General features: G+C 36.1%; 1 protein-coding gene across 1 annotated transcript in view; it reads left to right on the top strand.

Moving 5' to 3' along the window:
- The window catches only part of LOC122568825 (fibrillin-1-like), a 217991-nt gene that overhangs the window by 126286 nt on the left and 68459 nt on the right, over nt 1–23246 (top strand). Inside the window, exons 3-9 of the mRNA XM_043729029.1 lie at nt 7225–7555; nt 9317–9468; nt 10448–10579; nt 13783–13905; nt 16483–16740; nt 17191–17436; nt 17548–22278. Coding sequence (XP_043584964.1) covers nt 7225–7555; nt 9317–9468; nt 10448–10579; nt 13783–13905; nt 16483–16740; nt 17191–17436; nt 17548–22278 — 5973 coding nt within the window. The remainder of the gene's footprint in view (nt 1–7224; nt 7556–9316; nt 9469–10447; nt 10580–13782; nt 13906–16482; nt 16741–17190; nt 17437–17547; nt 22279–23246) is intronic.

Here is a 23246-nt window from a genome sequence, read left to right as displayed (position 1 = left end):
ATATATCTATTAAAATAATAAGAATTATAACTTCCACAGCACCCTACTTTAAGATTTAAAAAATATATTTTCGAATAAGATTAATAGATGAAGGTTTTAGACGGGTCAGTTTGAAGTTTATGTCCTTTGTTTCCGATGTTTCTTACAAGTCGCTCGTCCCAATGCTCGAAACACGTGTACGTTTGACGCGTGGTCGAATTTACGGCTCGTCCCGTGTCTCTTCCAAACGAGTACACGTCGTTTTATAAATCTTCGCGAGGGTGTGGTCGGTTAGATGGCAACTGTATCTGACAATGATTTAGTAATGACGGGATCCTTTTCGGGGCGAGATCCTTTGTTATGTATAATGTAACAAAGATATATCTATTTTTAAAATATTCATTCTCTTTGCTTGAAACGGAATTATTCCAGGCAGAATGTTGGTATTTCATTTTAAATACAGCAGATCCTCGCCCATTTCTAATATTTTTCTATAATGTAGAATTCAAGAATACATTCCTTACAATTTGAAACACTAAAAATATAAAATGGTTTACAAATTTTTATTTCGAGAAACAATTACGAAAAAAAATTCAGTTGAACTTACATTTAATATGAGAAATTTCCCTATGTTTGTATGTTTACCACTATATGTACTATTATTTTTCTTTTTTTTATATATTAAATAGAATCGAATAGATTTTGGAGAGATTTTGTACAATGAAATATTCCGATAATTCCGATCAGAAAAGTCAATGCCAATTTTCGACGCTTCGCTGCGAGATGCTACGTTTTCATTAATCGATAACGACAAAGGCTTCCCAGAACCCGAACTAGGGTAACAAGAAAGTTACGGTTGCCACGAACTTTCGAAATCATGCGGTTACGAACCGATCAACGATTTTCATCGCATAAGAATGCTATCGATTACCGCGACTGAACTAAGTTGACATAGTATGACATTGAATTATTGATAATGATCAAGAGGTTTTATGAACAGAATTTAAGGATAGGATAAACTTGGAAGTACAGAAACTATTAATAAATACATTTTAGCTGTTTAATTTGGAAAAAAATCGCATACTACGCCTCGTAACTATAAAACCACTAAACCATAAAACCTCGTAACAATAAAGAATTTCAATTTTTTAATATACTTTAATATTTTAACGTGATAAGAAACGAACCATAGTATTCTTCGTAATCAATTCATTTATTCTTATTGGTTGTATTATTATTTTCAGGAAGTTAAAGACTTTGACAGTTTTATGAAGAGTTTGATCATTAGTAGCTAATTGTAAAGTATTTTTTACTTCTTCCCTTATTGCGTCTATCGAATCATCTTCGAGAGAATCATCAGAAAGAATTTTTTCGTCGATGCTATTAATAGATGTTCCAAAGAAAGCGATTGAACTGGATCTTTCCTATTTTAGAGAAGTGCGAGGCGAAGCAGTTGATTCGTTTATTAGACCGTTAAATCGTTCCGAGAATAGAACTGTTGCTTGTTCGCTAATTAAACTGTATCTCTATGTTTGAATATAGAATCGTTTATTCAATGTGATATTGTTGTCTTACAGTCGAGTTTAAAATCGATCGAAAACTATGCATTACGATAATAAATTTAATTTCAAACATGGTTGACTCATCTTAATATTCATTGGGATCGAGATTTAAATATATTTAATATTTTAAACAGCTTACGATTTGTATAATATATTTAGTTAGAGTATTAAAAACGATTTGTTTCATCATTTTAATTCGTAGAATTATTTCTTATTGTTCCTTCTTTCATATTATTAGAACTTCTAGTTATTGTACATGTTTATCGTGAATATCGTAAAAGCGTCTCTTCTCTTCCTCCTTCCTCTAATAATTGTATTTCTCTTTTTACACGATTGTACCTCATCTCAGTTGTAATAATTTTTATCCGAATTACCAGAAATTAAATTTCAAAAATAAAAAGAGAGCAGACCATGTAGCTTTCGGTGTAATAAAGTTACTAATATTTTATATTATTAACATATATTTTATATATTTGCTTATTTATATATTAACATTATATTCACGTTATTAACAGAACAATATCGTCCATTTCAAATGAGTTAACATTGAAACATGAAGTCATTGTCCTACCTTTGTCTTTGTTCTTGATATAGAATGGGCTATATAATTCATTATGATGAAACGAAACCTCATCCAGAGTTGACTTTGGAAATATGGGCAAAAGTTGTAAAACTTTTAAGTGGATAATGCAAGCTGGAAAAGGATCAACCGACCGAAATTCCTTCGAATCAATTATCTCTTATCCTACACAACTTTAACTGATGTCCACTTATCTGATTTTAATATTTACTAAGCTACTTCAAAGTTACCGATTGATATCAATTTTCTTCTCGGATTCCATTTTTATTTCATGTACCGTAGAAATTCGTTTATCCGAACTCCATTTATAGGAATCTGTTGTTGTTTATCGTTAGTTATATAAGCACTCGTACTATACTACTCGTACTATACTAAGCCTCCATTATTCGAACTATATTCCAGCGTACTTTCAGTTATATGAACGCGTTTATTTAACACAATTTGTTTTGAAATTGTGGTTCAACTTCAGTTATTCGAATGTCAACCTTTGTTATCGAAATTCATAGCAGTAGCTGATGGGAATAGCAAGCGAGTCTTTATTATCCGACCTTATATTATTCGAATACCCGAAATATTTTGTCTCTTGACCGGTTCGGATAAAGTAAATTCTATTGTGATAATTTTCTAATAGTCATTATTACCTAATATGTTTGTTAATTCAATACTGTTTCCGTTTTTCTTCATTCAATTTACAATATTCAGTTAGAATATCGCAACAGCCTGTATGATATAACTTTGCTTAAAAGAAACGAAACGCTGGGAACTTCAAATATTTTATCATACTCTGAAAACCGTAAAATGCCAGATAAGACATTTTAATTAAAAGAGAGCAAAATAAGCTTGTTTTGAATAAAAATGATTTTCCTAGTTTTTCCAATTATCATCTTTATATGATATTTTCGTTTCATTAAATTTTATTTACTTCGTAATTATTCATATACATCGTAATTAATTACTTTTGTTTTCTTTTAATTTCATAACTGAAATAATTCAGCTACATCAGCAAACGCGTAAAAGTTCCGTGATAGTAAAATTCCTGTACTTCGTTATTTTCCGTATTAGATGAAGTATTCTCTCCAAACCGGAAGTCTCTCCACGTTCGTCTTCTAAAAATCAACTTTTCGAAATCTTTCAAGTCGTAAGATCCTCGACATGTATCTGAGATGTATATGTTTGTCCGTGATGTTATAGTTATTGCTTGCTGTAGATGTCGTGCCGCCGCTGGGTGGTACTCTGCTGTATTTTCTTCCCATTTAAGAATCGTGGAAGAAAAATCGGACGTCGGTCGTCGGGATTCGATCCCGGGGTCCGAACGTTCGTAACCTAAGGCGCTAACCACTGCGCTGCCATCGTTCGTTGTCAGTTAGTGTCGAGTGGCGGTATTTGCGCTGTCGAGTGCCGCCACGTATCGTATATAGCCATCTAGCAAGAAAATGAGACGTATCGGACTCAGTAGTCGTACCGAAACGGATTTCAGTAAACGCACGAACAAACGCGCCACTTACGAAGAAAGTTCTGGTGACGACCGGATGTTCCGAGTGTCGAAGTTGAAGTTCTCCGAAAGTTTCGGATAGGAATCACGCGACCAATGGCACGTTCATCGTTCATTGACGCATTGTCGGTATTTACTGCTTGTCTCTACGCCGCGATAAACAATATTAACGCGGTAATGCGTGCACACACGCGTCCGTTGTGTTGCTGAATTTAAGCAATGACGCTCGTTATCACATTAACGATCGTAATACCATACATGACAAACAGTACACGGTATCGCCATGCCACGATTTAATTAGCGTTTAATCTGAATTCAATTTGCACGCGTTTCATGTTGTATATATTTCTCCGCTGTGTCCTTCTTCTTTGGCTGCTGAAAGATGAAAGATAGAATATGATGCTACTTTTAGTCATTCTTTCCTTATTTTGTTTTTCCAGAGAAAATTGATTACATAAGTCGTCGCAAGATCGTGTTGTAAACGCTCAACTAAAGCGACAATACATGCATAGTTTGTAGCAGCTCGATAAACGAGCTTCATCAAATAAATTACTAACAATTTTTTCAAGATACCATTACTGACTAAAAAAGATTTTTCAACATTATTCTGCACCTCGTGTTAAAACTATTTATTGGGATAAAAACTAAATAACAAAAGAAGAAAGGAAAAGCGTAAATAAATTAAAACCGGAAAAATAGATAGAAATATTTATATAAAACCTTATATTATTAACCTAAACTAATCCATAAATACAAAGAAAATACACTTCTTTAGCAAATGATCATGATTGCAGAATTTTAGTGGACATAACTAAGATATGGCATTAGTTCCACTAAGATCAGCTGACACTCTCAATCCGCCAATATCTGTCAGTGTCCTGCCGATGAATATCAGTCCTATCCAGTCGATTCAGGAATTATAAACTTGCAATAATTACTATCAAGGATAGGCTTGAAACTGTACGTCAAATTTTTATCATAAACTTGTCGAAGAGTGTGATAGATTATAGGAATGTTTCGCTCGTCTTGGATTAAGCCTGGACCATCCAAATAAACAGAAAATAACTCGAATGTGGATAAACCATATAGAATCATTACTAGATATATTCCAGTAATTCCTCATTAACTTAAGAGTGATTAAATCAATTCTTGGAATTTTGGCGGTATTATAGAGCACGCGCTCACTCGCATTTTTCAACCACTTTTCGTTACATATCGATGAAAGAGGAAAACTGACTCAAGTGCTAAGGTCTTTAATTTAAAAGAACTGTAGGTAAAGTTAAAGGTTCTTTTTTAAAGGAATATTCTACTATGAAACATTTTTTTAAGGATGTTTTGGGTATTTTACATAAAAAGAAATCTGTATAATGTTCCATATATTAAAATATCGAATGGTGCGACTAAATATGGAGAACATTCGTACAATTTTTCCTGTAGAATAAATACAGTTATACTACGTTTTCACTGAGATCTTTAGTTGATAGATGTTCCGCCGCGTATTTAGATCATTTTGGCGGTGGAGATGTGATTTTGATGTATGGTTAGCTGCGTGTTACACAGTCTGTTCGTTATAACTCAAATTTGAATTTATGGAAATTTGGGGAACTCTCTTACGCGACTGCGTCAATTACTAAACTGTGTTATCCATTTTCAACTTAATGATAGCAGATTTATGGATGACCACGGTTTGAATCAGAGTTTGTTTAATGAGAAATAAATAAACTGTTAAAACTGACGTGACAAGACTGCAGTATATATCTGCGAGTGATGTTTTGATATTACATTCTTCTATCAAGAGAGATTTATTTCTATGAATTTAAGGAGAACGTGCCTTTCTTTAGAACTTTAAGATTGTCCGATCCTACTACGATGCCTCTACAGCAGCAAACACACGTATAATATTTCCACAAAATTGTTTTTTTTTACATGAAACGTAGACACAGGTAAATAATATCACTATAGTAATATTAATAACAACAGAGCACAATGGAACATTCATTATCTAGCATCTATTATTCAGATGTTCCGCTATTCAAATATTCTGTTATCTAAATATCACATGGCTCGAATGGTATATTAAAATGGAATTTGTATCGTTTTATGTTACGAGTTTAAAAAAGAAAGTATGACGCTATCTATTGAAATGAAGAGAAGCTATTTTATAAGGTAAAATGCGGTAAAAGTAGCGTAAATGTCGCAAAAATGTACATCGTTGAAACCATTCCCACTCTGAAACATTTATACTAATATCAGATGGAAGGACATTCACATGGTTTGAGAGATGGCACTTTCGCGAAATGTAATTCAACGCAACTTAACATATTAAAAAATCTCTGCAATTTAAATTTAGTAGCAGAATATGAACATGCACGAATAATTTATAAAATATTATATTTACATTGTATCTTTTTCATTATTATTATAACAAATATTATTTCATATTTCGATTATAATAAAATGCGTTACAATATTACAATATATCTTAATATGTAGAAAACTATGTTTTTCATTATGTAAAAGCTTTCTTATCCAATTGATCATGTCTTTCTATTCATTGAAATATTGCATATTTTACAGTACCTTCACTGTCATGCAATAATTGCTTATTAAAGTAATATGTAAAATTAAAGCATAGATAAAATAAGGAGAGAGGAGTTAAAAAAGAAAGGAAACTGCAAAAAAGAAAAGAGGAGGAACAGAAGTGAATATGTCTGCATGGTAAAGGTGAAGTGCAACTATGTGTTGCTATTAACTAAAAACCCATTACTTTACTAATATTTTCAAGGTTTCTGAAGGAACTAATTTTAAGCATTATATCAACAGGTAATTCTCGTTTCCTATGCACAGTCTGTTAAGTGGTAGAAGTTTATTATATAGATGATTCTCTGTGTGGAGATAATTGGTTCTGCGATGACCGCATAACAGTAGAATAGCTAGGGTAATGGTCAGACATTAGGTTTCAATGATTTTTCAATGAAGTACACCTTCTCTGTTTATCTTTTGCCTACTAAGAATTATGTTTTCAAAATTCTGATTAAACAAGGGATGAAATATATTTAAAAAAAATTGATACAGTAGAATAGGTAGAGAAATGGTCAGACGTTAAAATTCAATGTTTCCTCATTGCTCGGTCTATCTCGTGCGTGAAAAAATTATAGTTTTTAAATCTTGCTTCAATAAGAAATGGAAATATAATATCTAGTTGACACAGTAGAATAAGTAGGGTGATGGTCAGACATTGTGTTTCAATGATTCTTTAGTCAGTAAACTTTCTCTGTTTATTGTTTGCTTAAAAGAGCATTATATTTTCCAAGTTTCAGTTTACATTTTGGACGGCTCACTAGTGATATACACATCCTGGATAACAAATCACATAAAATTTATGTCACACAGAATGTGTACTAAATTAGTTTCTACATTAAAACACACAATTCCGTCTGCAATGTATTCATCATCCTCGTTCCTTCAGTCTTTTCATTTTCTATTATATTCTCCACAAAAATGGCAGCCATTCCCTTTAACACGTATCATTATTTAAATTTCCGCGGATTATTCAAAGAATTACCGTTTTCATTACCTCGGTCTCTATCGCAATTTTGATCTCCGTTTAGACAACAGATTCCGACACTTCCGAAACGATCTGTATCTCGGTGACGATCCAATTTCAACGACACCGTCGGAGGAAAGGGCGACGAGGGAGAGGCTGAGGGCGCGCAAAAGGATCGGTGAGCTGAAGAAACGGAGGAAGGCCAAAGAGAGGAAACAGAGGTTGAAGCAAACCGGCGAGAAGTCGGCGCTCGAATCGCCGCCAGCTATGGCGCGCGCCGCGCTCAATGAAACAATAATGTCGAGGTTGGATCTCAGCTGCTTCATGAAAGCTCGCAGAAAAGGATTTGCTAAAGCTCCTCTGCTTGAAAACGCGAATCCTGCCAAGTACGCCAGGTTTGTATCTCATTTTCTTTCTATCTCTATCGGGAAACAGAGGGATAAAGGAGGCGAATGTTTATTACGTTTGTACCTGTTTCTCAACTATTTTCTAACTTGATTTGCGGTTTGATGTTTCGTGGTATATATCGCAAGTTACACATTATTCTTTTGTATGCTTTTCTTGATTGTTTGAACGTGATCATAGAGTTGATTTATGAGGTAATTGAAGGAATTCTTTTTATTGTTTTTATTTATTTGATACGGCTGTGTTTCGTATAATTGCTATTTGCGATATTGCACTGTAAAAAATATGGAGATTGAATAGGATTTCGACAGCTGTTTATTAGTGCGATAAAGTGACGAGGAATTCAGAATGAACACTTGAAAGATAATTATCTCTTTATTTTCAAGACGTCTTGCGTTTCTGATATCGGATGCAAAAAATGGTAGTAGTAATTATATTATGCATAATGGCATTTAACATGCGAAAATAGCTTTAGATGTATTTAGCGGCTTGCCTGAGCGCTACCAGGTTCTTCCCAAAGGATCAATGTTTGAAGGTTCTTTATTATTTGTTGTTCGACAATTAGAGGGATCGGGAATCGAAGAAAGGCTAATATCAGGGTTTAAGAAAGTTAATATTGAATGAATTTTTAATAGAGAGTAATTTAATTTTTTAAATTTGACCATGATGTATCGATCATTTTTCACCGCTTCAATCGAGGGAAGAAATTGAAATGGTATGTACAACATTTTCAAATCATACAGATATAACACGTATGACGATACGAGTTTGAAGTATCGAGATAGAGGCTGTTACCCAAATTCGAATTGAAATTGGAGAATTATTGAAACTTGGGAACTTGCTGTAACTAGGAACTAGGAACTAGGTCGGATGAGAAATTAGAGAAAAGCGATACATTTGTTAACCTGACCCTTGCTGCGCAAGTCACCGGTGGTTTATGGTATTTTTTGAGAAGTAATACTTTTCAATTTTCATCAAGCAAACAAAAATATTGGTCATTATATCGATTCAGCCATTCAGGTAATAGATATAATACTGTGCGCAGATTCTAATCATTTAAGCTCTCACGATCGATGGATTCCTCTAAACAGATCTCGCTTATCAACATCATATCCCTACGAGTTGAAATTGTCTATTAAGGATTTCTATACATCCTGCGTTTCGAATCTGCTCGATGGAGAGCTCCCATATCTGATTAAATGGCATACAGAGAGTTCTAATGTAACTCTCCAGTCCTACAGAATTTTGTCTCGTAGACGTAAGAGCAAATCTTGGTAATTGGATTAAATCTGTACGGTAAATCTTTTTATTGCAAAAGATTCTTCTCTCGTAATATTCCTTGTAGAACTTCTTGATTAATTCAACGAATTGTATTTCAATTTTCTCAATAATATAATTCAGAAATGTAAATATGATAAAATCTAGTTCTTAGTTTATTGAACTTTCAATTTCTCGGTCCACTAAATTTCAATCTTTTCGCTATATATCCATTTTTATTTCATTAATATAGATATGAGACTTGACTTTACGCATGACACGAACTTGAACATAATATCACAATTTTTTCTATTTTCATCGTGCAAAAGATAAAATAGTTTTGAACATGCTGTGTAACGTAACGAACGTTATATTGACCTATGAAGATTAACTGATATCTTATTAACGTAACGTCTCGTTCGATAAGGATTATTCGGAATTCCGAATGAGGGCTGCGACCACCAAACATGTCTCTCTGGGTACTTTTTTTTCAGGAGGAAGAATATACTGCCACCGTACAATCGATACCTCGTAGCAGTTTACGAGTGCACCAAGGGATACGTTTTCGAGGACTCCACGGCTGATCGACTTTTCTGCAGCGATAGCACTTGGTTAGGCGTACTTCCGCGTTGCGTAAAAGAGGAAGGTAAGATGCCGTGAAAACAAAATCGATACATGGAAAAATATTTGTCCGAGACATTCAAGATAATACTACCTTTTAAAACGTTTTCGGGCAGAAAAATATAGAAAATTGAAGTTTCAAAGTAATTTCTGCGTCCAAGCTTCAACTTGACTCACAATGGAATTCTTCTTTTCTTTTTCTTTCGATTTTGGTGGGAATTAAAACGAAAATGAAATAACTTTCAATGAAAGCTTTCACGTAATTTTATACGTTAAGAGGGTATTTTAGTTTAAAGCATCGCGTTGGTGTTTTGCAAAAAAAAAAAAGTGAGACGTTTTTGTATCAGCGTTTTTTATCTATTTTTGTTATGCCTTAACAATACTCGTCATTTTTTTGTACAGGAATAATTAAAATTAACTAAATTAAAAGGCATTGATTATCGACCCTTAAAATAACGTATCTCATCTCATTCACTGACACGATTCCGATCATTCTGCATATCTGGACCGAAAAGACCCAAAAGAATTTTAATTTTAAAAGTTCATCACTGGTTAAATTCCTTTTTGCAGAATTTCCAAAGAAATTCTATTACCTTGGGAAAAAGAGAAAAAGAAAGATAGTTTTTTACGGAATAAACATGGAAAAAGAGGGAAAAATATTTTCTTATACGTTTTATATAAAATCAATACAAAGGAATTTTCCATATTACAAAAGTTTGTCACTGGTTGATTCTCATTTTTCAGAATTTCCAAAGAAATTCTGTTTCTTGTGGAAAAAGAATTTTTACAGAATTAACGCGAACATAACGGGAGGGGGGTAGTATATTTTCCTACATTACATGTTTTATAAATTTCAAACTTCGTCACCGTTGATAACACCATATACCAGACACAAAGAATCCATAAAAATATCGCGCTCGATCAATTTAAAGTCGCTTCTCGACGGGGGAAAGTCGGTCGGATAAGAGTCCACGTAGGGAAAAATTCATTGGCTTTTGTTCCAGAAGCGACACTGAATAACGTGAAACGTTGCAATCAGGATCGTGGTGGGTGCGAGCATGTGTGCGAAGACACTCAAACGGGCGTGAAGTGCTCGTGTTTCGACGGATTTCGTGTCAAAGGATCTTCCTGCATAGGTGATTTATGTTTCATTTTAAACGCTATAATTGCAACTATTGTTTCACGATGATATACATGCGGATGGAAAAGGGTGGACGAAAGATATTGTTTATAGTGTTACACAGTTTGATGTATTCATTGTTGGCAACAAATACTACCATAAGATGCATTCATGAGTTAGACAATTTGTTTTAGAATTAACGAAATAGTTTTACCCTAATCAGTAAAAATAAATAAGTAAATAAGTAAATAAATAAATAAATAAATAAATAAATAAATAAATAAATAAATAAATAAATAAATAAATAAATAAATATATTTATATTATTTATATGAGGTGGTTTATTATACGTGTCGGTTTAATAAAGAGACGAGTGATAAAATTGTAATAATCAGTGTACATTAAAATCACTTTAACACGTTGATTGCCACGCGTGTTTTCAAAGAAATCTCCGTCAGGCCACGCGTGCAGCAGTACCAAGCGTTCTCTGCTAGGTGCTCCCATCGATATTTTAGTAATGAGAGTCGTTCAAGCGGTGGTCTTAACAATGATCTCTCGTTTCGTTTGTCCGCAACATTAAAACCAATAGCTGTTGTTGAATATAATGAAGGAAAGTGTGGTATAGATTATTCCGACCAAATGGTTTCTTATGCCACCGCAATTAGAAAAGGAATCAAATGGTACAGAAAATTTGGCATTCAACTCCTTCTGGGAATTTCTGTTGTAAACGCTTTGAAGGTTTACAAAATTGCAACAAGGAGGAATATAAATATTATAATATTTAGACAATTATTAGTTGCAAAATTATTAGGGTTTTCTGAAAATGCAAAAAATCCTTGTCTTCGACGGAGTCGGCATAATATCGCCGTTCGAAAAAATGATTCCGGAAGAAGCATTAGACGCGCATGCAAACTATGTTATGCAAATAAAAGACGTCGAATGGACCGAACAAAGGCACAAAAGAATTTGAAGAAAACAACAAATTATTGACCAAATTGTCCCGACCAACCTCAGATATGTATAGAATGCTTTAAAGTTTTACATTCTAAATAATTTTTTTAATAAACCATTTTCGTATTACTTTTATAACAATTTCAAATACCTACGACGATCCTTCGCAAGTAGTCAAATAAGCGACACTCGAATATGGGTTACGTGCCCTGACCAGAAACTTTGCTGACTCCCGAATACGGGTATCGTGACAGTCAACGTGTTAAGTACAAGTACAGAGACAGTGTATGCTGGATGTAATTGTCGCTCGGTCAATGCTACTGTTCAATTCTACGCTCGCTATTTGACTGTATGACTCGCTATAATGATCGTCCTAGAGAGCACGTTCGTCTATTTGTATCGACCGGTGGTATTGTAAAAGATTCAAACATAACTCCGGTTGACGATTACAAATAGCGACTATAATGTTTTGTCCGGAGTTCGTTTACCTTTGAACCTAGCAAACCAAAACAACGTTGACATTCCAAGGCACAACAATATCAGTCTCTCTCGACTCGAATCTTTCGTTGACTCATGTACCGTTACATATTGTATATATATAATGAATAGATTAATTCGTTTCAGAAATTAATTTGAGTAATTGCAAATAATTTTTACCCAATTAAGAATGCTATTTTTGCGAATTATTATTATTACAATTATATTATTTCAAATCACGAATTACCCTATGCTATGAAACTTTGTTATCAACTCGGTTCAGAAATTAATTTAACTAACTGCCAGAAATTGTTATTTAACTTGTGAAATGGTACATTATGGATATTCTATTCAGTATTTGTAACATCAGAATAAATTCTTTCTTTCAATTATTCATAGCATCTAATATCTTGCACCGGCAAATCCTTGGATTTGTAAAGTCGGTAGAAGCTGAGATTGAGATATAGCACAGTTGTCACGCGGGCGCAAAAGGTAGAAACCGTGACTTACAATTTTCTATCCCTAGAACCTACGCTCGGCGCGGCCATCCCCCATGTTTCTTCCGCGCAACTTGCTCGAAATTCGAAAGGGAGTAGAATCTAAGGTTAGAGGATCGTGTAGTTCAAGGCGTGAAAAAAGCAGATACGATATCGAATGAGAAACTCGTAAATCGTGAGATCTCGCTTTCCTTAAATAAATTCTACTAAATTCCAATAAATTCCTTAGAACGTATATGGCGGAAAGAAGGGTTGCTGTTAGAAACACGGAAGCGTCTGCAATTTTTAATGTCTTTAAAGAGATATAAAATCAAGGGTATTTTTTGACACAAATAATTCCCTGTTGATTTTTGAATATTTTCTAATAATTCCTCAGATTCTGAGTACTTTGAGATAAAAAAGAAACCAAGAAGCGAAGATTCTGAAACCGATACCTATCTCGAGAACACAAAATTTTAGGCAAATATCTGAAATTCCAAACAGACCGCAGCTACAACCAATCATCCCGACCATCATCAGAGAACAATCCGGCATCCATCAATCGTTTCGTTCCGTTTGGCCAGAAGCCGATGAATAAATCACTGAGCACTTTCGCGTCGATTAGTCAACTTAACAGGCGACTGTGTGCGATTCGCAGACGACGCGTGGCCTGAACACAGCGGAGGTGCCTATATAATCCCATTGTATGCTAATCGACGTTGGTATCTCCGTGAAAACGAGCTCGCGAACACAAGCTCGAATCGAATCGTGTTTCAAGTGCAACCGCGCTCGCCTCCAGTCTCTACGTGCCGGAATTCGTGTCGTCACGATAATCTCCTGTCTATAAATTCACATTCGCGTGGTCACGCGCGATATCGCGTCGTCGAAAAATTGACGAACGATATTATGAATGCTCTATGGGAACTGATTCTTAATAAAATGGTATTTATTGTAGTATTTAGCTAATTTAATATTATGAAGTAAATACAAGCTATTTTCAATATCGTTTGATTTTTATTTTTTTGCTTAGAGTTAGAATATTTAATTAATCTTTTCGTAATTCTTCTTTACGATCCAATGTAAATCAATGTTTTGTGTGATTTTTATAAATTTAGGAAAACGATAAAAATTTTGGATATGTATTTCGAAAGGTTGATAACAGGAATGAAAAATTTTGAAATAGTATATTTTTGCAATAAAAAGTACAAAAGTATTGAAATATGAATTCAGTCAAAGACGTGAATATACTGCTGCGATTCGATTTAACGTTGTAAATAATTGTTTTGATAGCAGTTTTCTCGTTGACTCTTCACAGACATAGATGAATGTGCCGAAGGTACAGCTGGTTGCGCGCAAATTTGTCACAACAATCCTGGCTCCTTCCATTGTGAGTGCCGTTCTGGTTACCAACTGGGAATTGATGGTAAATCATGTCTGGGTAAGTTATAAAATCAATTTACTCTTTTACACCCCCTAGTCGTTCTTTTTATACAGCGAAACTTATAATTATATTATCTTTGTATATTTTATACAAGATAAAATATACTATTATTGAAGTTCCATTTCTTTGTCAATAGAAATATGAATCTGTACAGACAACCGCGCTAATAATTAGAATTAATAATATCAACAATTTCAATGGATCCGCTAACCTCAAATACCGGTAAAAGGTAAAAAAAAGAGCACAAGAGGAAACAATAAAAATAAAATGAAATGAAAAATCCGCTGCATTTTATTCATCTATTAGCTCGACGCGTCGTTTAACGAGGCAAAAGCTGGCAGATTCGTGCAAAGAATTTGTATGGCGGACGTTCAACTCACATAACGAATTAATTTAACCTCACCCCGCCCCCAAGATACCCAGTAAATTCAGCTTTCCCTGGGTAACTAGCTAAGGTGAAGGAAGCGAAGCTTTGGCTTTCCGCGATTCAACAGCAAACCGAAGAATTACAAACAACCCTTCCGTTTATCGAATTACGTGTTGCGGTTCGTACATTTGGACGAGTTTTACCGTCTGTCCCGCTAATTCAAACTGATTAACCCTCGAGAACGAGTGGAAAAAAAACGTGGAGCAGTTGGATGTACAGGGGGAAATTTAAATTTGATACGAGCCATTTCAACGAAAGCACTTTTGAAACGAAATTTCGAGACGGGCATACTATTTCGCGTTCAACTTCGTCCACGTGGATTAAATCAACGGAATTGGATGAATTTTTAGAGAAGTTTTGACGATTATTGAATAAACTGGTTATCGTGTTCTTAGTTGATGAATAATTAGAATATTTCTTTTATTTCTCTTAATACAATTCGCACAATTATAGTTATCATCAACAGAATTGGATTACATTATGGAGGAGTGTTAATGGTTCATCAGTACATTGATCATAGTGCTTTTAATTTCTTATGGAATAATTAAAAATTAAACTCGAATAGAGTATTCTTTTGTTTATATTATTGCTATTGATATTGTTGTTATTTCTATATACAGTGGTAGGATCACAATAGCTATTATTATATTAAATGGAAAAATCTATCACACCGTTCTGAGCCAAAAAAAACCTTTTATTGCACATACATACATAGGACTGCGGATAAAAACGAAAGAACATCTTAAACTTATCGATTAAATCTATCGATTGTAACTAGAACTATCTTTTAGTTACAATTTCTTGTAACTAACGCATCTGCATATGGATGGCGAGCACGAACTCACATTGTCATTTTCAACAGATATCTTGTAATTGTTATAAACAAAATTGATTAAATATTTGGGAGAACTTTAACCGTTCTTCAATAAATTGATTATATGTAGTGTTTTTAGTCATGCAGTAATTAAAGTAAATATAATAAACATAATTGGATGAATTTTTGGGGCAACTTTAACAATCTTTAGCTACAAAATTACGCTTTCGATCGTAAAGTTACCATTGAAACTCGGATGTGAAATACTTTTTGATATTTTCTTCGTTGTATTAATAGAAAGCTACCGAAAAATATGATATTTTTTAAAAAGTTTACGTTATCGAAGCATCGAATTACTGGAATGTAGCATATACTGTAAAATCCGGTGAGCGTTTATTGACTTTACGAGATAGTTCGATTGGAATTGAATGGAATCGATGCTCGGATAATTGAAAGCACTATTAACTGGTGCTCAAACAATCAAGAATCTATCATAGCTGCGCATAGTTGTTGTATCGCACGATTCCGTCTTCTTTATCAGAAATTTGTTTATACTAGAAAATAATTTCAAATATAAACAGCACTAATCGATTTGACTAGTGAGATTAATAAATAAGTTTAGATGTATTTAAGAATAACTCTTATTCTGTTTATAATTTCCTTATATCCGCTTTTAATTACATTTTTGCTTTTGATGCTTCTGAATTCTCTGTCTTCTTTCCCTTTCGTCACTTTTCTTATTACTCTCCTGTTAAATCTTTAGCTGTTCATTCAAGCATATAAATGTTTAACTGAAAAGAATTCTCTTCATAAATTGTTATAAGCGAAACGCAAAAAAAATAATTCTTCCTGCTGCTACTGCTTTATAAATTATTCATAGACTCTTTCACAAATTTTCCAAATAAATTAACTTACCTTTATTAAACTAATGTTAAACTTTTGATGAAATTTTTCAATTAAATTCCATCTATTAATTTGATTTATTAGTAAATAAATTAAATGAAACTACTTTCATTAAAGTAATGATACTACATAAAATATACAGTAATACTTATTCCGTTAAACCATTGTTTGAACAAACGATATCTCTTTCCATATCTCTATCGTACTCGGTTTATCGAAACTTCTTATTTTCCTCGTTCCCAAAATGTGAAACGAATGATCATTGCTTCAAATTGAATTAGGTTTGGATTAAGTCAGTTACGATGCTTTGCGAGAATCGCTGCTCGATGCTGTCTGAAGAGCTAAATGAACAACGAAAGTAGATAGTCGCGAGCTTTGTTCGTTAAATTTCGAAAGCAATTCACAAGATTGCTTGGTTGTTCTCGTTCAGACGTTAACGAGTGCCTGGTGAATAACGGGCATGGCCCATGCCAAGGTACTTGCATCAATCTCGAAGGGAGCTACGAGTGTAGCTGTACCGATATTCCTGGTCACAAATTGGCTCCGGATAATCACACCTGCGAGGATATCGACGAATGCTCGACGAACAACGGTGGATGTTCTCATGTTTGTTTGAACACACCCGGAAGCGCCTTTTGCCTCTGTCCAGATGGCTTTTATCTGACCAGCGACTGGAAGACTTGTCAAGGTAAACCATCTTTCCGTTAAATTTTAAGAATATCTGAAATGTTCGATAGAAAATTCTGTCAGAAGGTATTACGTTATCGAAAGATTATTAAAAAAATTATTGCGTACTAGTGGAATACACATGCACACACAGTGAAATTTTATTTATATATTTAAAGTAATGTTGGAAGTAGCTGGATTTGTACTATACTTGTAGCTATAAAAAGTATTTGTGCACCATTTATCATTGCATATACTAATACTAATTAATTGAATTCGACTATAATAAATTTTGTACCATTTAAATATGTAGAAAAGCTGATAATTTTATATCAATATATAACTTAATATAGGGTGTATGTTGAAAACGAGTAATCATAATCTTTAAAAAAGTTAATTTAACATAAATACAGTTTAAGTTTGATCTTGTTTGTCTGTCATAATTAGATGATACAATTTATCTTATTACTAGATGTGAATGAATGTGAAAACGCATCCAAGGTTTGTGAGAATAATACTGACTGTGAGAATACTATCGGTTCGTTTAAATGCGTCAGCAAGCCGCAAAAGATGACAAAGATTCTTCAGGACGAGGATTACGACACGGAGGATGACGACGACGACGATGATTACGACGAGGAAGAGAGTATCACGGAAATTCCAGAATTCGGAAAATGTGAGGATGGTTTTCGAAAGAATAACAACGGCGAATGCATTGGTTCGTATATATTCTATTTTTATGTGACACGACTTAGTAATGTTTGACAATGATGTTTATATGGTAAATTAAATTTACCAAAGTGATTTTTTAAAATCATTACTGTTTCAGACATTGACGAGTGCGTGGAGGGTGACGGAGGCGAACCTCACGGTTGCCAAGAGGAGTGCATAAACGAGCCTGGTGGTTATTACTGTACTTGCCACTTGGGTTTCGAACTCCATGAAGACGGTGTGTCCTGCATCGACATCGACGAGTGCGAAGGAACATCCACTCCATGCTCCCATACTTGTAACAATACCATAGGTTCCTTTGAATGCACCTGTCCTACAGGATTCACCCTGAAAGAAGACAATCTTACCTGCGTTCGTGCAAAAACTTGTGAAAGTCTCACAACACCCTGCTCTCACGAGTGCCAGGAATCAGAAGATGGACCAATTTGCGTCTGTTCTGGTGGATATCAGATTCACGAAGATGGAGTGAGCTGCACAGACATCGACGAGTGCACTCTGGACTTGTGTTCCCACTTCTGCGTGAATTTAGAGGGTAATTTCGAGTGTATCTGCCCGGAAGGCCTTGAAACACTGGAACACGATAAATTTAATTGCACCGACATAGACGAGTGCACTAGAAGCATGCATAATTGCGAACATGAATGTATAAACGTTCATGGCAGTTATACTTGTAGCTGTCTATCTGGATTCACATTGAACGACGATAAGAAGACCTGTTCAGATGTGAATGAATGTTTAAACGATGAACACAGGTGCGACCAAGTTTGTGTAAATTCCCTTGGCAGCTACAGTTGCTCGTGTCGCAAGGGTTACAAACTTTCTGAAGATAATTTCAGTTGTGAAGATATAAACGAGTGTGTTACCGAGGAACATGGATGTTCCCACGAGTGTGTCAATGAAGAAGGAGGATTTAAATGCAGTTGTCCTTTCGGTTTCCTATTGAGCAACGATACTAAAACTTGTCAAGATGTGAACGAGTGCTTAGAAGGCACTCACCAATGTTCCCACGAGTGTACCAATGTACAAGGATCATACGAATGTAGATGTCCTCTTGGAATGATGGTAGCAGATGATAAAAGATTTTGTATTACAACTGACGTGTGTAGGTTGGCTAATTGTTCTCATATCTGTGAAAAACATCAAGATACATTCAAGTGTAGTTGCCCAGAGGGATTCATTATGCAAGATGACGGGAAGACGTGTAATGATATCGACGAATGTCTCGAAGATGAACACGATTGTTCTCACGACTGCGTAAATGCAGTGGGAAGTTACAAATGTGTCTGTCCTGAAGGCCTGGTGCTTCTACAAGACGGTTTGACATGCGAGGATCCATCTTGTCCCCGAGGATTGCGTGAAAATGACAAAGGACAGTGTCAGGATATCGATGAATGTTTGGAACAGAATCACGAGTGTTCGCATATCTGTATCAACGAACATGGCTCCTATCGTTGTTCCTGTCCTCCAGAATTGATGTTATCCAATGACAGCATTACGTGTGTCTACAACGATCCTTGTTCTCACTTATCCTGTTCTCATCTTTGCATACCGGATGGTTCGTCCTATAGATGCGACTGTCTTTTTGGATATAGAATAAGCAAAGACAATATAACTTGTGAAGACATCGACGAGTGTCTAGCTTTACAACACAACTGCTCCCACGAATGCATAAACACCATCGGCGGATTCGACTGCGCTTGTCCACCAGGATGGAAGCTCGATGAGGATTTAAGAAGCTGCCGAACATCCACCAATCGGAATTGCTCGCACACGTACGAGGAAGACGGCGAAGAGAATCGTTGCGGTTGTCCCGAAGGATTCGAGCTGCAGGAAGACGAGAGTACTTGTGGCGATGTAGACGAGTGCGACGAGGGACTTCACTCTTGTAGTCACGGTTGCGTGAATACCAAAGGATCTTACTACTGCGAGTGTCCTACTGGTCTTCGATTACAAGCAGATAGAACAACCTGCCAAGACATCGACGAATGTCTTGAAAATAACGGAGAATGTTCTCACGATTGCGTAAACACCGAAGGCAGCTTCGACTGTACATGTCCGGAGGGGTACGAGTTAACGGATGACCGCAAGATTTGTTTGGACGTGGACGAATGCAAGGAGAATCTCCATGAATGTTCCCATCGATGCGAGAATTTGGACGGTGGCTATGTTTGCTTGTGCCCAGAGGATTTGCTCCTCGGGCAGGACAATAAGACCTGCTCGAGTGAGGGCCCGTGCGAACGTGCACACAATTGCAGCCACACATGCGTGAACGTCCACAGTGGTTACAAATGCGAGTGTCCCACTGGCTGGAAATTAAGCTCGGACGGTTGGACGTGCGAGGAAATTGATTTTTGCGCCGGCCAACACGGCTGCTCCCACGAGTGTGTCACCAGCCCGGACGGTTTTCAGTGCCGCTGTCCGACCGGTTATATTTTGTCCAAGGACAACAGGACCTGCCTGGACAGAAACGAGTGCGAGGAGGCGAACAACGAGGTAAACAACGGTTGCTCTCATTCCTGCGTCAACACAGCTGGCAGCTTCGAGTGTGGCTGCCCGAACGGCTATCGACTGGCCGTCGATCGAAGGACCTGCGAGGACGTGAACGAGTGCATCGAGGACAACGGCGGCTGCTCTCATCTCTGTGCAAACATCGAGGGTGGCGTCGAGTGCGCTTGTCCTGATAATTACAAGTTGCTCGAAGACGATGGGAAAACATGCGTCGAGATCGACGAATGCTTGATCGATAACGGTGGTTGCTCTCATTTGTGCCATTACGAAAATGGCACTGTGTCCTGTTTCTGTCCGCCTGGAATGCTCCTGGAGGATAACAATGCCACTTGTACGGAAGAGAACAAATGTTACGTAGATAACGGTGGATGTTCACATTTTTGCAACAACGAGAATGGACAGATATTCTGCTCCTGTCCATCCGAGATGGCCTTGTCCGAAAATGGAACCATTTGCGTGGAACAAAACAGATGTTTGGTGGAAAACGGTGGCTGCTCCCACGATTGCCATTACGAAGATGGAGAAACGTCTTGCCACTGTCCGGTTGACATGATCCTCTCGGACGATAAACTTCTTTGCATTTACACGAATAAATGTTTCGTCAACAACGGCGGTTGCTCCGACATCTGCGCCTATTCCAACGGATCTATCAGCTGCGAGTGTCCGTCCGGATTCAAGCTATCGGAAGAAGATAACGCTACTTGCATTGATATCGACGAATGTTTAGAATTATTCGACAACTGCACGCACAAGTGCTCGAATACGGACGGAGGATTCGAATGTTCCTGCAACGGAGGATTTAAAGTGAATCCTATCGAACCCGCTTTTTGCGATGACGTAGACGAATGCGAGGATTCGAATGCAGGATGCTCTCATACCTGTTTAAACCTAGTAGGATCGTTTCGTTGCACGTGTCCATCAGGATATACCTTGGAGAACGACAATAAAACATGTAGGTTAATCGATGGTTGCAAACAGAACAATGGAAACTGTTCCCATCATTGTCACCACGAAGAAGGCAACGAAAAGATTCACTGTTCCTGTCCTCTGGGTTTCAGATTGAAACAAGATCAAAAAACTTGTGAAGATATCGACGAATGTGAAGAGTTTGAGAATGACGTAGAACTAGGTTGCTCTCATATCTGCGTGAACACCGAAGGAGGCTATTACTGTGAATGTCCTTCAGGATATATTTTGTTACCAGAGGACAAGAAAAATTGTATCGACGTGAACGAATGCCTGAACAGTCAGCACAATTGTAGCCACGATTGTTTAAATCTTTTAGGAAGCTACGTGTGCACCTGTTACGAAGGACACTATCTGCACTCTGACAAATCCACTTGCCTGGACATCGATGAATGTCTCGAAAAAAATGGCGGCTGCTCCCACCAATGTACCAACACTATAGGCGGTCATTTTTGTTCCTGTCCAACGGGCTACGAACTTTCTCAAGATGAAAAGACCTGTGTAGATGTAGACGAATGTGAAACTGACGTAGCTGACTGTTTCCATGAATGCATTAACACGTTAGGTTCATGGAAATGTGCTTGTCCCGATGGCCACTTTCTGGCAAATGATTCCAGGAGCTGCGTGGATATCGACGAATGCAAGCTGAACAACGGAGGTTGTTCTCACGCGTGTTATAACATTATCGGAGGTGTTAAATGTAGTTGTCCCATTGGGTTGCGTTTAGACGAAACTGGAAAGACGTGCAACGACGTGGACGAGTGTTTGACAGAAAATGGTGGCTGCTCGGACATCTGTGTCAATTTAGAAGGAAATTTTTCCTGTCAATGTTTGAGTGGTTTCCGTCTGCACACGGATTCCAAGACTTGTTTGGACATTAACGAATGTGAGATGGAAAATGGAGGATGTTCTGATAATTGTATAAACGTGGAAGGCAGCTATCGTTGCGAGTGTCCAAATGGTTTTCTCTTGAAAGATGATTCAAGATCCTGTTTTGATACAAACGAGTGTGAAAATAATAATGGTGGCTGTTCTCATGAATGTATTAACGAACTTGGTTCTTATCGATGCGATTGTCCAGCTGGTCACGAGTTGAAGAATAAATCATGCCACTACATAGATCCTTGTGGCAATAACAATGGTGGCTGCGAGCAGATTTGCAACGCGAAAAATGGCACGGTTATATGCACGTGCAAAGAAGGTTTCCAGTATGACGAGACCGATCGTTCGAGGTGCAGAGATATCGATGAATGCGCTGGCCGACATGGGTGTGATCAGTTGTGCGTGAATACTATTGGATCGTTCGAATGCACATGTAAGGATGGATTCAAGATGCAGAATTCTACGTGTGTTGGTGAGTATTGTTTTTGTTTATGAACATATCTCTTTAGTTTTCCTTGGTAACTCGAGCCCTGTTCCATTTAATTATTTAGCTCCTTAGTTCATTTTAAGTATAGAAATATGTACGTACAATATTTAGGATTAGGACAGATATGTTGAACTATTTAGCTTCAAGATTTAAATTTTTAAATTGATGATGGTATCATTACTTTCTGTATTATGTATATTTCTTAAGACCAGACCTTCCTTCTTCGATCGAATATAACCAAGCATTGCATGAGGTAGAAAATTAAAAATTCAGGTCAAGGAAAATTAAGCGCGTACAATATGTATTTACAGTCGCTTTTTTTGCGCGGGTAGTATTATTGTTGAAAAACCGGAAACATAATACTTTACCTCGGCATTTCACTTTTCTTAGAATTCGGTTTCATTCGTTACCACAGTTTCCATGAAAGTTTGGTTTCTTGTTCCTCGTGGTCTCAATTTGTAGATTTATTCATAATTACAATAAATTAGACAGAATAGTAATACCGATACATATAATATTAAAATTAAAATTTCATGTTTATAAATGGAAAGCTTGAATATGATTTTGCAAACTGTGTGCACTATTGAAGTAAATAAAAATACTTTATAAGTAGAATTAATTAGACTTTATTTATCCAATTGTAATTATCAATCGTAAAAGTGAAAGAAAACACGAATCTAGTTATCATCTTTCCGATTTATGTCGGTTAGTTTTCTTTCCAGTAATGAAATGGCTAATATACCGTCATTTTTATAATTCAAACTCGAGAGTCGTATAAATCAATAAATGAAAAGAAATATGACAAAGTTTTTAAACCTCATGACCATCATTTGTTAAAACGTCACAATAATCAATAATATTTAGACTATGGATTTTTATGCATTTATAGGAAATTTGAAGATGTAAAAATCCATAGAATATACATAATATGACACAGATATGATACAAAAGTA

The sequence above is a fragment of the Bombus pyrosoma genome, linkage group LG6 (genome assembly GCF_014825855.1).
Source record: "Bombus pyrosoma isolate SC7728 linkage group LG6, ASM1482585v1, whole genome shotgun sequence".
NCBI lineage: Eukaryota > Metazoa > Arthropoda > Insecta > Hymenoptera > Apidae > Bombus > Bombus pyrosoma.
Note: the sequence above shows the minus strand (reverse complement) of the source record. Positions and strands in the feature narration are given on the sequence as shown.